Below are 15,000 nucleotides of genomic sequence, written 5' to 3' on the forward strand. Positions count from 1 at the left end.
CTTTTCTTCCTTTAATATATAACTTGCGCCTCAGAAAAAATGCTGACACGCAGTGAACACGCTGTGGCATTAAAAGATGTAAAAGCACAGACGCTCAAACACATTTCAGATGTTTTACAGTGTGCTCAGCCTTCTGGTTTGTCCATTCACTTACATTTTTATCATTACATGACTTTTTTTATGTGCATACTGGAATTTTTTGGGTAAAAGTGTTTCCATCGTAGTTTATGCACATCTTTTCATATAGGAAGAAAAGTTTATCCTACTTAGATATGTGCATAAGTTTTTTATGCAATTTTTTTGAAAGTTATTTGCATTTTGGCGTTTCCATCAGCCATTATGTGCATATCCAAAATGCACATAAAAATAGGTGGATGGAAACATAGCTACTTGGGGAAAAAAAAAGAAGCTGATGATTTTTTTTTTGATCATATGAAACCTGTTTTAGGAGGAATCCAAAACCAAATTAATAGGGATACTTCAACATACGTGTACACGTTTTATAGGAAAGAAATCTGAGGAGTTAGATTACCAGTGACTCTTATTTCAATAGCGAAGGTGTCCTGGCCCACCGTGTTCTTCACATTGACTGTATAGATGCCAGTGTCAGACAGCTCTGAGGTGTAAATAAATAGCTGAGAACCTTTTTCAAAATTAGCAATCGTCACACGTTTGCCTACAGGAAAACCGTCTTTTAGCCATGTAATGTCTGGTAATGGAGAGGCCTGTGGACAAAAAAAAAAGAAGTTTAAATATGTTTAAATATGCAATATTATAGTTGACATAGTTAACCAGAAATTTTATTACTCTACCTCAAAACTGACACTGACACGAACAGTGTTTCCAGCTTTAACAACCATAAAGCTTTTCATTTTTTTGTCAGTGAACTTTGGCTTTACTAAAAATAAATATATCAAGGCAGGTTAATATAGATTCTGTCAAACCAGAAGCAAACACATTTAAATAAATAAGAATCTGTACCCGGAGGAGGCATGGCGATGATATAATTGTCAAAGCTCTGCGGAAGCCCCTCTCCTCCTTCATTGGTGGCAATCACTTGAACCCAATACATAGCCATTGACTTCAATCCCACAACAGTAAAGGAGGTCTGATTCACAGCATTTGTATTGCAGCGGCTCCACTCCAGTTGCTCTGCAGGCCTGATTTCCACAAAATAGCCCTTTGCTTCATCTTCCTCACCTTTGACTTCTGTGGGTTTAGTCCAGGACAGAGACAGGCTGGTGTAGCTTGATCCACTAATTTTAAGTTCTTTGACCTTACCGGGAGGCTCTGAGGTGATAACATCAGAAATATTGACTTTGAATCAAGAATACGGGTTGTACTCGGACAGGTCATATTTTTGCAATAGGGTGGCAGTGAGCATGATTTTGCCAAATAAGTCTTACTTTTGGGGTCTCTTGCAATCACGCATTCAGAGGGTCCGCTTGGTTCTCCAGGGCCACATGTGTTAACAGCAGAAACTCTGAACTCGTACTCTACACCTTCCATTACATCTTTTACTGCGTACTTCTTCTCTAAATAATAAATGAAAACATTAAATTTGTATTTGAAATTAGAGAAAAAAAGCAGACTTTGATTAAATTAAAGGGATAGTTCAGCCAAAACTGAATATTCCATCATCATTTATCATCTGAGGTTCTTTTTTTTCTGTTGAACACAATAGAAGATATTTTAAAGAAAGCTGTAAACCATTTTTTGGAATTTAAAAAGAAAATCCATTTCCCTTTGACATTTGCTTTCTTGAACACTGCTGATTTGCCATTGTGTTCACATGCTCAACAGAAATGAATGTTATGGCCACAGCCATATCACCCTGCAGCCCAAGACCTTTTACTCACTGAAGCTAAGCAGGGCTGAGCCTGGTCAGTACTTGGATGGGAGACCACTAGACCACTTATTTAGTCTGTGTGAGTCTTAATGCCCCAGTAAAAGTGAAGGGGACACTACACTGTCAGTGGGCGCCGTCTTTCGGATGAGACTTAAAATCGAGGTCCTGACTCTCTGTGTTAATTAAAAATCCCATGGCACTTCTCGTAAAATAGCAGGGGTGTAACCCCGGTGTCCTGGCCAAAGTCCCTCTATATCGGTCCTTACGATCATGGCCTCCCAATCACTCCCATCCACTGAATTGGTTCTATCACTGTCACTTCACTCCACCAATAGCTGGTGTGTCGTGAGCGCACTGGCGCCGTTGTCCTGTGGCAGCCATCGCATCATCCAAGTGGATGCTGCACACTAGTGGTGGTGTGGAGAGACCCCCCCCTCTCATGATTGTGAAGCGCTTTGGGTGTACGGCCATACACAATAAATGCGCTATATAAAGTCACATTACATTACATTACATTACATTACATGGGCCATGAAGGTCATCAGTTCACTGACCTTTACCGATGTTCACAGAAAGTAAACACAGATATAGGGACACTGGCATACCGGTCAACACTCCCGTTTTTTCAGGGAGTCTCCCAAATTTCAGACCCATCTCCCGCTACCCTCCAACCCACCCCCCGATCCGATCTCAACAACTTCACCACGGTTCAAAGAGTGGAAACACAGATATAGAGACACTGGCATACCTGCCAACACACCCGTTTTTCCTGGGAGCCTCCTGTATTCCAGACCTATTTCCTGCCACCCTCCCGTTTTGTTATTTCTCCTGGAAAACGGTCCTCAGCTTTTTGGTACAGTCTGTAACATCCCCTAATCGCAGACTTTGGTACTGTATCAGGTCAAAGCAGCTGCCCGAAACCGGGTTACTTGTGTTATTCAGACACCTCACTCCTGACACCCAGACATTCCCACCACTACCGCTCACACAAACCCAACACCCCAGCCACCCTCCACCCCACCCTGATGCGATCGCAACAACTTCACTGCTGTTCACAGAGTCTAAACACCGATATAGGGATACTGGCATACCTGGCAACACTTTGATTTACATTTAATTTGCACCTTTTGCGGTTTTGGCTGAGCACCCAATTAAGAGAGATGTGCGTGCTTTTGTACAGTTTTTTCATACCTGGCAACACTCCCATTTTTTCTGGGAATCTCCCGTATTCCAGACCCATCTCCCGCCACCCTCCCGTTGTGTTATTTTTTCCTGGAAATCCTTAGCTTTTTGGTACAGTCTGTAACATCACGGAATCGCCGACTTTGGTATAGTATCTGATCACAGTGGCTACCCGAAACCCGGTTATTTGTGTTATTCAGATACCTCACTCCCGACACATAGACATCCCCACCATTACCGCTCACACAACCCTTTGGTACTTCAAAATATCTTTGTGTGTTTGTGTGTGCTCAACAGAAGAAAAAAGTCATAAAGACTTAAAACCACATGAGGGGTAAGTGAAAAAATATTGTGCATTTAAGAATTAAGCTTTACGTAAGTGAGTGGGCTTGACAAACCACCTGTAAAAACATTCTTCTCTCTACAAAAAAAAAAAAAAAACACTTCCCCCTTCTAACACTTAATTCTCTACGCACAAACAGTTCCTTGGTATAATTAGCACTTCTTGTGTGTATTGCCACTTCTTACTGAATCGCTAAATGCCTCCTCAATTTTAAGTCGCTTTGGACAAAAGCGTCTGCTAAATGAATAAATGTATTGTAATTTTATTTTTTTGGGTGAACTAGCCCTTTAAATTACTATTTTTTTTAAGAAATCAAATGTTCAAGACCTCTGATTGGTTCATCTTTTAGGTTTGCTTGACTCCAAAAATTGCTGCCCTTTTTTCGTTTTTCCACATTGTAGCCAATGATACTGCCTCCTACAGTGTTGGAGGGAGGAAGCCAGGCCAAATTAACACAGTCTTTAAAGGCACTGACCACTTTAGGAGGAGCAGGAGAGCCAGGGAATGCTGGGAATAAATAGAACATGCCTTATTATTAAATTAAAAACACATTTCCTTTTTCTGAAGACTAAGAAAACATAGACGGACTTGAGGAATCTCACCCAAAGTGCCCGCAGCTATGTCATTAGTTGTCATGATGTCACTGAGGCCCTCTGAGTTTTTTGCGCGGATTCTGTAGCAGTACTTTCGACCACGTTCAGTGTTCGTGTCTCTGTAGACAGGCTGTCCAGGAATGTCTCCAATTTTAGTCCAGGTGTTCCGTCCCAGCTGTTGACGCTCCAGGTTGTAATTAGTGACAGGGCAACCCCCATCATCCTTCGGGGATCTCCATTTAAACTCGATAGCAGACAAGGAGCTTTCTACAATTTCCACAGGTCCTTGTGGTGGACTTGGCCTGTCTGTAAAAACAAATATAGTTAGTTATGTGCTACAACAGTTGACTACTCATCCAACCACCAAATAATTAATGCCACATTTTTTTCTTTTAATTGTAATTTGATATTTTTAGTAGGGATGTTCAGATCCAATCACATGGTTTCAGACTTGGATCCGGACGTTACCTCCTGATCAAAACTTATATATATATTCTCATTATTTTTAACTCCAGGGGAAAAAACCTGTTCGGGACATCCCTAATTTTTAGGCAGTTCACACTTGACAGGTTTGATTTGATTAAAATGATATATGGTGCAATTGGTGTGAACTGAAAACTTTATGGAGGCAGAGAGAGCTTAATGCGCTGCCATTTTAGCACATACAATTATAAAACACCAGCAAATTACCCAGGTATGAAAGAATTCTGGCCCAGATTTGGCATAAAGCAGATGTAAAATGTAGTATTTGGCCCATATGTTAAAAGTTAATATGTGGGCCACGTAAGTTTGGCCTATCTTGACTCACACTTAAAATACATTAAAATAATTTTTGAGTAAAAAAAAAATTCTAGCAATCAGGTCACTTTGAGAAAAAGCATTCCCATAGTGTTACTAAAGCACAATGTTGTCATGGTTTATCAGTTTCATTGCAATCATGACACACACTCCAGTTCAGGCCCAGCTATGAGTTAGAAACTTAGCTGAGACTTGACCCAGATATGGTCCATGTTTGGCCTATGTTTGGAAGCCAGACTTGATCCAGTCATGTACCATAATTCACTGCAGTATGTGGGCCAAGCAAAACCAGATTGTGTGGGCCAAAGCTGGGCCAGAGAATTTTTGCTATGTGGGTAAGAAAAGATCTTCATTGGTTTGACAGCATATGTGTTGGAAATTCTCATGCAAATAGCGTGGAACGCAACGGAAATGTTTCGAAGGGGCCCAAAAATTTGACTGAACGGGTATTTGGGTTATAGTTTTTGAAGTTAATAATATATGAAAGACAAGGGAATTGTGTAATCAGGATGTTAAAATAAAAAAAAATTAAAAACTCCCCTTTGAAAGATCACCTACAACCGCACCGAGCATAAGTCACGGCACAGTAAACAAATCCCAGCCCGGTCCGTTATGTTTTTGGGTCCCCTTGAAACACTTCTGTATTGTGCTATTTGCATGTGTTGTGATACTCCTAATTGGGTTGCATTGTGAGAAAATGCAGTGTGTATGCTGTCAAACCGATGCAGATCTTTTCTTATTGCCGATGTTTTTTGTAATTGCATGTCCTTTCTTATATTGTAAACTCAAACAATAAAGGTGTTTATCTCTCTATACACTATTATTTTAGTAAGTTTGTTTGTAAGTTGGGCAGCACAATGGTTTAATGGTTAGCACTGTCGCTTCACAGCAAGGAGGACACTATTTCGTATCCCGGCTGGGCCAGTTGGCATTTCTGTGTGGAGTTTGCAAATTCTCCCCGTGTTCATCTGGGTTTCCCCCACAGTCTAAAGACATGCGCTATAGGTGAATTTAATATACAAATTGGCCATAGTGTATGAGTGTGTATAAATGTGAGAATGTATGGGTGTTTCCTAGTACTGGGTTGTAATTGAAAGGGCATCCGTTGCATAAATCATATGCTGGAATAGTTGGCAGGTCATTCCACTGTGGGCAACCCTTAATATATAAGGGACTAAGCCGAATAAAATTGAATGAATGAATGTTATTATGTTCTGTTAAAAATTGATTTCATAACAGTTTTGTTGTTGCTGTTTATGCCTTAAGGTTGAAACTTTAAAATGACAGTGTGAATGCAAAGCAAAATAGGCCCAATCTATATTTTCAATATGCATATTTTATATGCATTTGAACGTGCCATCATTTATTTAGCAGGCAAACAGCTAAAGCATTGTAAGTGCTTAAAAAGCTTTGCCTCTGACTTTTCAAGGATGTATGTGGATTTAATATTCTTCTATAAGAATTTTCTTGTTTCACAAAACATTTGATGTATTTTTGTCTATGAAATTCTCTAAGCGAATAGTTTTTCTTCAGATCAGTTTTGCATAACATACCAAGTACAATGAGTTTTGATGCTGCTTCCATGGTGGCAAATTCATTTTTGACTTTGATCTTGATCTCTCCGGTGTCTTTGCGCTGACACTTAGTAAGAAGTACGCGACTGTGAGCTGAAGACTTTTCAATCCTGACTCCGTGACCCTCCAGCAGCTCTTCGTCCCCTTTAAACCACTGGATCTTGAATGGCTCTTTTCCTGAAAATGGCAGCTTGAAGGAAGCATTTTCTCCTGCTTTCACAACAATGGGTTCTGAGAATTTACCCAAGGCATCTGCATCAATTTTGGGTGGATCTGAAAGGGAAAATTATGATTAGTAATTGCTTTCCTTTAAAACACGACAGGATAGTAGAGATTTTGTTTTTTTTGGACTAAATATCCACACACCATTGTCTTATGTTTTGCATACTTATTTAATGAATATATTATACATTTTTTGCAATCTAAACATTAAAACACAAACCTACGAATAATATAATCTATAATAATATAATCTATTATCTATTACAGTTTTACTGTCAAAATTAGGCTGACATGCAAATAACATACCTACCTTCAACAGTTAATGAAGCCTCTGATTTACGTCCTTCAGCCTCAAACTTGTATTTCCCAGCATCTCCTTCTTGGCATTTATGGATGATTAGTTTGTGGTGAGCCCCATCTTTAACAACTGTAATCCCATCCTCAGACACCAGCTGATGAAAAAAAATTAATGTTTGTTATGCATATTACAAAACAAAATTGGATAAATATTATAAATGATTGTACATTCTGACCTTTTTGCCATCTTTGTACCATAATCCAGTGCTATCTTCACTGCTAAGTTTGCACCCTAACTCTGCTGATTCTCCAATGTTTACAACAGCATCTGACAAGCCTTTCAGAAAGTGGACTCCATGTTCTGGAGGAAATGTGTCAAATTATACAATCTCAGCACAGGGTAATTCATGACTTAATATTATGTGAGTTTGAGACCATCACTACCTGTGATGCAGTTAGGAACCAATTCACTGTCTCTTGCACGTTTTGTGCGCTTCTCACTTGATCCATCTCCTCTTGAACCATCTACATCTAAACCATCTCCTTTTCCATCTTTCCTAGTTCCATCTCCTCCATTGTTCATCTCTGATCCATCACCTTCATCGACATCTACCAGGATAGATCCTCCACTGCCATTTTGTTCTTCTTTCTTTGCCATCATGGCTGCCCTTTTTTCAGCCGCTTCTCGGTCGGCATGTGCCCTCCTGGCTGCCTCATCTCTTTCAGCCTGAGCTCTCCGGGCCGCTTCATCTCTTTCAGCTTGCGACCTCTTGGCTGCCTCATCTTGCTCTTCTTGAGCCTTCCTGGCAGCTTCATCCTGGTCAGCCTTTGCCTTCCTGGAGGCTTTATCTTGGTCTGCCTTGGCCCTCCTGGCGGCTTCATCTCTTTCAGCTTGGGCTCTCCTGGCATCATCTTGCTCTTTCTTGGCCTTTCTAGCCGCTTCATCTCGCTCTGCCTGTGCCCTCCTGGCTGCTTCATCCTTTTCAGCCTGTGCCCTCCTAGCTGCTTCATTCTTTTCCCTCTGCAGTCTGGCTTTATCCTCAGCTAAATGTTTTGCAAGTTCATCTGCGTCACTTGTACCACTGGCTTTAGGATCATCGGGAAACAGTAGCAGTTACAAAATACACCAAAGTCATCAGGCAAAATTAATAATAAATCTTTTTGGTCACACTTCATTTTGAGGGTCTGTTTGTTGAATAAAAGTTACATTGCTTCTACATGCCAACTAATTCTCAGTAGATTATAAGTAGACTGTTAGGTTGGGGTTAGGGCAGGGGTGGGCAAACTCGGTCCTGGAGGGCTGGTGTCCAGCACAGTTTAGCTCCAACACTAATCAAACACACCTGAACATGCTAATCAAACACACCTGAACATGCTAATCAGAGTCATCAAACACACCTGAACATGCTAATCAAACACACCTGAACATGCTAATCAGTGTCAAACACACCTGAACATGCTAATCAAACACACCAGAACATGCTAATCAAACACACCTGAACATGCTAATCAAACACACCTGAACATGCTAATCAAAGTCATCAAACACACCTGAACATGCTAATCAAACACACCTGAACATGCTAACCAGTGTCAAACACACCTGAACATGCTAATCAAACACACCAGAACATGCTAATCAAACACACCTGAACATGCTAATCAGAGTTATCAAACACACCTGAACATGCTAATCAAACATACCTGAACATGGTAATCAAACACACCTGAACATGCTAATCAAACACACCTGAGCATGCCAATCAAACACACCTGAACATGCTAATCAGAGTTATCAAACACACCTGAACATGCTAATCAAACACACCTGAACATGCTAATCAAACACACCAGAACATGCTAATCAAACACACCTGAACATGCTAATCAAACACACCTGAACATGCTAATCAGTGTCAAGATCTCTAGAAATCTATAAGCAGCTGTGTTTGATTAGAGTTGGAGCTAAACTGTGCAGGACACCGGCCCTCCAGGACAGAGTTTGCCCACCTCTGGGTTAGGGTTAGTGTAAGTTGACATGTACTTGCAAAGTTTCTTATAGTCAGTTAAAGTCTGTTGAAGGACTGTTAATTGTCAGTATCAACAGATATTAGGCAGTCTACTCAAATGGACCATCAAAATAAAGTGTTACCTTTTTTTATAGTACTAAGTTTTTTTTTTTATAATAAGATAAAAATATAATTCATATAAATGTCAGTTTGTCCGTCAGTTTCAATGCATCATTGCTAGCAATGCATCAATGAATTGTTGAAAATACAATTTATTTCCTACTGTCATTACTTAGCTAATGAATGGTAATGTATTTTGGCAGTGGTGTTAAGCAGGGATGGGCAGTATTTATGATACAAATATTTCAAAAACGTTTTTTTTTTTTTTTTAATACAAATTAGTATTTTGTAATTTGTATTTCATGGTGTTCATGAAAATGAGTTAATATTTTGTATCAAAGTATTTTAGTGTCTTGTATTTTTAAAATACTGCAAAATACTTTGTAAGAAGTCTACACAACAACATCATAAAAATGTGGCCTCTGATTGGTGCTTTCTCAGGTAGTTGCCTAGGCTTGAGATCAGACCAGAAAATGCATTAATATTGAAGAAGGTGGGAAATGCTTGAAGGATGGATGGAAATTATGCAATACATAAAGAATATAACAGACAAATGGCATGGGTATATTTGGGAGCAAGTCCGCAATCATTGAAAATAGTATACTGCACAATGCAGTAATATTTAAGGGCAGTACAGTGTACAATGCATCAGCATCTTTGTTTAAGAAATGAGATGGAATAAAATATCAGTCCAAAAACAGGAGTATGGTGCCTACAGCACATGATCATTCTCAGTCTCAGTGCTGTAGGTGGGAATGCAGAGGAAGTTTAGAAATAAAAAATACCTAAAGATGTTGTACTGATGTTCACTAAGGGGTTAAACTGAGGCTCTTCTAGTTAAAGCAGAAATTAGTGGTTAGCACTGTCGCCTCACTGTAAGAAGGTCACTGGTTTGACTCCCAGCTGGGTCAGTTGACATTTCAGTGTGGAGTTTGCATATTCTCCCCATGTTGGTGTGGGTTTCCTCCAATTGCTCCTGTTTCCCCCACAGTCCAAACACATGTGGTATAATTGTATATGATGAACTAAATTGGCTGTAGTGTATGAGTGTGCGTGTGAATGTGAGAGTGGGTGTTTCTCAGTAATGGGTTGCAGCTGGAAAGGCATCCGCTGCATCAAACATATGCTGCAATAGTTGGCGGTTTATTCTGCTGTGGCGACCCCAGATAAATAAGGGACTAAGCTGAAAGAAAATGAATATATCACCCTTTTAAAATATAAGACTGTTAAGAGATGGTGTCAATTTTACTGGCCACCCAATGGATGGAAACGCAATGAAGAGATGTACAGTAGCACAGTGTTCCAACTCATTAGCTGCATTGCATTATTTTTACAGTTAAAGACATCAGACAAAACCTTCTGTATGGAATTTATACAAAATTTATACTAAAATGAAAGAGAGACAAACGTTTATGAATACCTACTCATGTACAGGGGAGAACGTGGGGAGAACATGCAAACTCCTCACAAAAATTTAATCTTAAAATTTAATCCTCCATTCCAACCTGCGACCTTCTTGCTGTGAGGCGACACTGAGCCACTGTGCTGCCTGTCTGTTAATATAAGGTATATTATAGGGAAATGTGAAATTCACCAAAGAGGCACAGTACTTAAAAAAATAAATAAACCAAAAAAGCTTACCTTCCACATCCAAAGTCCCCTGGCTTGATCTGAGACCAGCAATAGCCGAATAGACTCCCTTGTCATCTTTTGTGCAGTTTTTCACTGCTAGTTTGTGCACTTGCTGGTCTTCCGACACTGTGATAACATATTTATCTCCATTCTCTACAGAGACATCATTGACGCACCAGGTGATTTGTGGGACAGGGTCCAATAAGGCACACTCAAACACTGCATCCTGCCCTTCTGCCACTTTCGTGTCTTTGAGAGTCCTGCTAAACTCCACGTCAGGCACTGAAGGTAAAAACAATTCAACAGTCTATCAAAAGAATTGAGTTTGAGTCAAATATCAAGCACAAATACCTCATCAACCAGTGATTGATACACTGTAAAACATTTCATGACAACAAGTCAACGCAACAAATATTTTTATCAGGTTTCAACTATATTATTTAATTAAATTCATTTTTTAGTCAGATTTACTGATGTAAGTTGACTCAAAGAGTTAATTTGATTTAACTAAAAAGTCAGCAAGATTTTTTTACAGTGTAATGTATTGCAAATGTTGCTTAAATACATTTTTACTGGCCAGTTTTGTGCCATTTAGTAATTATTAGCAAATTAGTAGCTTATTCATATGACATATTTTTGCTCACACCCTTGTGAAAGAATGGGACACAATTTCACAGCACCACTTATTATAAAAATGTGTTACCATTAATGTTACACTACAATGTTAATGATCCGTAATGGACCCTTTTCACATTTCAGGGTTTCTTAATAGCGGAAGTCTGCATTAGTTAGGTCAAATTAAAGCACAGTGAATGGAAGAACACAACAAATAATTTTTTTACAATCCTATTTGCTGAAATAATAAAATAAAAACTCCACGATGGTGTTATCAAGACTTTAAGGAATAAGTCTGAAAGACTTTCACACAAAGTGTGAGACTGATAACGGCAGCCAGAAGAGAGAACAACGTTAAATATGTGGAAATTTAACCAATATTAATCATCACCTGCCAATGTGATTTGCGCATCATTTAAGTCCCCAAGAAATCAAAACTAGCCATATGTTTTTGTTAGCTCACATTGCTAGTTTTGTGGTGAACGTGCAAGTCGTATGGTGATGTGCCCGAATCAGTAGAAATCTGCTCTAATATGAAGCCAGGACTAGCGGAATTTCGATGAATTGCAGTTTTAGTTACTTCCGTATTTGCTTCATGAAGAAGGGCACGATGTTGTCGCTTGGTCACAATAATAAAAGAATAACAATCCCAGCTTCCAGTTAACGGGGACTTTAAAAACAGTAGCAAATGACATAGAATTATTAGAACTAGAATGCTTTCATTTCAGAACAGACTTCAGCAGAGCCCCAAACCATACATTTCATATAGTACAAAAAATGCATTTATATTGTCATGTAGCACAAGTGTTCAAGCATGTTAGCGAGCGCGAGAGAGAGCGCCACATTCGCCACATAAACAATAAAAACTGTTGCATACAGTACATCACATGAATAAATCACGCCATGGACATTACACTAAGATGACTACTGGTTTAAAAAAGGCCTAGATTAAAAGAAGATGGCCAAATGACAACTTTTTTTTGTCATAAATGATAGTAAAACAACTTGTCAACAAGGATAAAAAAAAATTAAACCCTGCGATCAAATTAATGGAGAAAAGGGCGCTCTATAGACACATTACAAACGCCTCGCACAAGCGGTAATTAGTTTTGTGTAATTTGATCTAAATATGATATAATGCATACATAAATACATATGAATGCACATAGGTTATTAATTTTTTAATAATATAAAAAACTAAGATGCTGATGACTGTTAAACATACAGTATCATAACAGGCTTGTGAAAAAGGGTCCATCATCTTTAAAAACCCAACTGGTATTACTTACATGCTAGAGAAGTTGAGAACATGTTTGCATCTTCTACATCCACTTGATACAAGCCAGCATCCTCTGGGCCAACATCTCTAATGCTGAACAAATATGTTTCACCAAATTGTTGCATATTATGTTTTGCAGTATCATCCGTTCCATCTCCATAGTCAAGCATTTCCCCGTCCTGTGAAAAGCTAACACGTTTAAGTACATTAAAGGATTTCTGATGACGCTGAGGCGTTCAAGTGAAAGCACTTACTTTGTAGAGTAAGATTTTGCTGTTAGGATCCTTTAGCTTCATATCTAGCTCAAATTCTGCTGTGCCGTCAGTTTTCACCTCAATCTGTTTCATGCTGTGGACTTTCTCCACATACTTGAAGACAGAAAATTCAGCAGAGTTTATTTTCATATTGTGTACAGTATATTTATAATCAACGGTGAACAGATAAGTTTAACTTATAGTAAAAGAGACCTTGGACTGCTCTGCCTCTCTTTCCTTCCTCTTCTGGTTTAGTTTTCTCAGCATCCACCTGAAGTCAGTGACTCCATATTCGTGACAAATACGTTCATAATCTTTCCTGGCAGCGCTCAGCAACACCTCCCAAAACCTTGGATCAATTTCCCCCTCTTTACATTGTTCTTGTTTCCTCTTGACAACCCTAAAATTAATAAAGTGCTGCAACAGATCAGACTGCTTGTTTTGGTTAGCATTAAAATTACCTTTCTAAAAAGACTTTTCAGGTAAACATTCATTCATTTTCAGCTTAGTCCCTTTATTAATCTGGGGTCTCCACAGAGGAATGAACTGCCAACTTATCCACCACGTTTTTAAGCAGGGATGCCCTTCCAGCCGCAACCCATCTCTGGGAAACATCCACAAACACTCATTCACACTCATACACTATGGACAATTTAGCTTACCCAATTCACCTGTACTGCATGTCTTTGGACTGTGGGGGAAACTGGAGCACCCAGAGGAAACCCACGCAAACGCAGGGAGAACATGCAAACTCCACACAGAAACGCCAACTGACCCAGCCGAGGCTCGAACCAGCGACCTTCTTGCTGTGAGGCGACAGCACTACTTACTGCGCCACTGCATCGCCTCAGGTAACCATACTCTTTTCAATTGATTTCCTTTTGGTATTTTTACATAGCTATAGTTATATTTATGATGTTTAATACACATTTTTTTGTGCTTTATATCTGTTTTACCCATTATCTTTATCAGCAATACTCTGTTATATAAAGCTGTTTTCTCATTTCGAAGACTTAACTAATAAACCCTGGACCACAAAACCATTTCTTATGTTGTACAGTTGCATTTTTAGGGATAGAAAACAATACATTGCATAGTTCAAAATTATAATTTTAAATTTATTTTTTTTGTGGCAACAATAATTGGTCTGATAAGTAAAGACCATGTTCCATAAAGATATTTTGAACATTTTCCACAGTAAATGTATACACTGTAAAAAATTATGATTAACTAGTCATGACAGTATGAGTTTTTAGTTCATTGTAACTTATTAAACAAAGTTATTCATGTTCTAACCTAATTGTACGAGTTACACAAGCTGTTTTAAGTCAGTTTAACATAATATAAGTTCAATAGGCTCATAAGGTTAATCTGATTCAGCTTAAAAATGTAAGGCAACCAGATTTTTTACAGTGTAGAAACTTACATTTTGATTAGTAATATTCATTGATAAGAACTTACTTCAGTCAACTTTAACAGTGATTTTTCTCAATATATATATATATATATATATATATATATATATATATATATATATATATATATATATATATATATATATATATATATATATATATATATATATATATATATATATATATATATATATATATAAATTTTTTTTTGTACCCTCAGATTCTAAAATAGTTGCATCTCAGCCTAATATTTTCTTATCCTACCAGTCAAGGGAAAGCATATTTATTTACATCTCAGATGTATAATAATTGACACTTAAGACTGGTTTTGTGGTCCAGAGACACAAATTTTGTACCCCAATGCACATGCAATGACTTATTTTCTCCTTTTTATGGGTAATTAAAGCAAAAATATCCAAAATTTTCTATGTCCATATATACGAAACATAATAACTGTAACAACTAACCCTGATCTGCCTTTTTTCATTTCTCTTTTGCTGATTATTTGATATGCATTGCACCATATAAAAGAAAATCTATATGGAGTGATGTTTTACGTTTTCTTCAGCATTTTTCGGAACTCATCTGGGTCACTTTTGGGGGCTGAAAAACAAATTAGACATATTTAAGGTCATTTTGACACTTTGAGTACTCTTTGATAGAAAACTGATTTTCTAATATTATCATACTGTTTATGTAATTTCAAGCATCATTAGCTCTGAGCCACATACTGTACATACCTGGCTTCCTTTTCTTGAATCCAACTGAAAAGATGAAAAAAGATTTGAATTAGTCGTAAATGTGAAATGGAAATTTTT

General features: G+C 38.2%; 1 protein-coding gene across 2 annotated transcripts in view; it reads right to left on the reverse strand.

The window, feature by feature from the left end:
• The window catches only part of igfn1.2 (immunoglobulin like and fibronectin type III domain containing 1, tandem duplicate 2), a 27,448-nt gene that overhangs the window by 6,533 nt on the left and 5,915 nt on the right, over positions 1 to 15,000 (reverse strand). For both annotated transcript variants that reach the window (XM_073954522.1, XM_073954523.1), the window contains 16 exons: positions 14,923 to 14,946; positions 14,740 to 14,785; positions 12,981 to 13,167; positions 12,768 to 12,881; positions 12,524 to 12,692; positions 10,629 to 10,901; positions 7,303 to 7,944; positions 7,095 to 7,219; positions 6,872 to 7,013; positions 6,319 to 6,612; positions 3,977 to 4,273; positions 3,702 to 3,881; positions 1,407 to 1,535; positions 982 to 1,290; positions 813 to 898; positions 533 to 725 (listed from right to left, as the gene is read on the reverse strand). In XM_073954522.1, coding sequence (XP_073810623.1) covers positions 533 to 725; positions 813 to 898; positions 982 to 1,290; positions 1,407 to 1,535; positions 3,702 to 3,881; positions 3,977 to 4,273; positions 6,319 to 6,612; positions 6,872 to 7,013; positions 7,095 to 7,219; positions 7,303 to 7,944; positions 10,629 to 10,901; positions 12,524 to 12,692; positions 12,768 to 12,881; positions 12,981 to 13,167; positions 14,740 to 14,785; positions 14,923 to 14,946 — 3,210 coding nt within the window. The remainder of the gene's footprint in view (positions 1 to 532; positions 726 to 812; positions 899 to 981; positions 1,291 to 1,406; positions 1,536 to 3,701; positions 3,882 to 3,976; positions 4,274 to 6,318; positions 6,613 to 6,871; positions 7,014 to 7,094; positions 7,220 to 7,302; positions 7,945 to 10,628; positions 10,902 to 12,523; positions 12,693 to 12,767; positions 12,882 to 12,980; positions 13,168 to 14,739; positions 14,786 to 14,922; positions 14,947 to 15,000) is intronic.

The sequence above is a fragment of the Danio rerio genome, chromosome 6 (assembly GCF_049306965.1).
Source record: "Danio rerio strain Tuebingen ecotype United States chromosome 6, GRCz12tu, whole genome shotgun sequence".
NCBI classification, from domain to species: domain Eukaryota; kingdom Metazoa; phylum Chordata; class Actinopteri; order Cypriniformes; family Danionidae; genus Danio; species Danio rerio.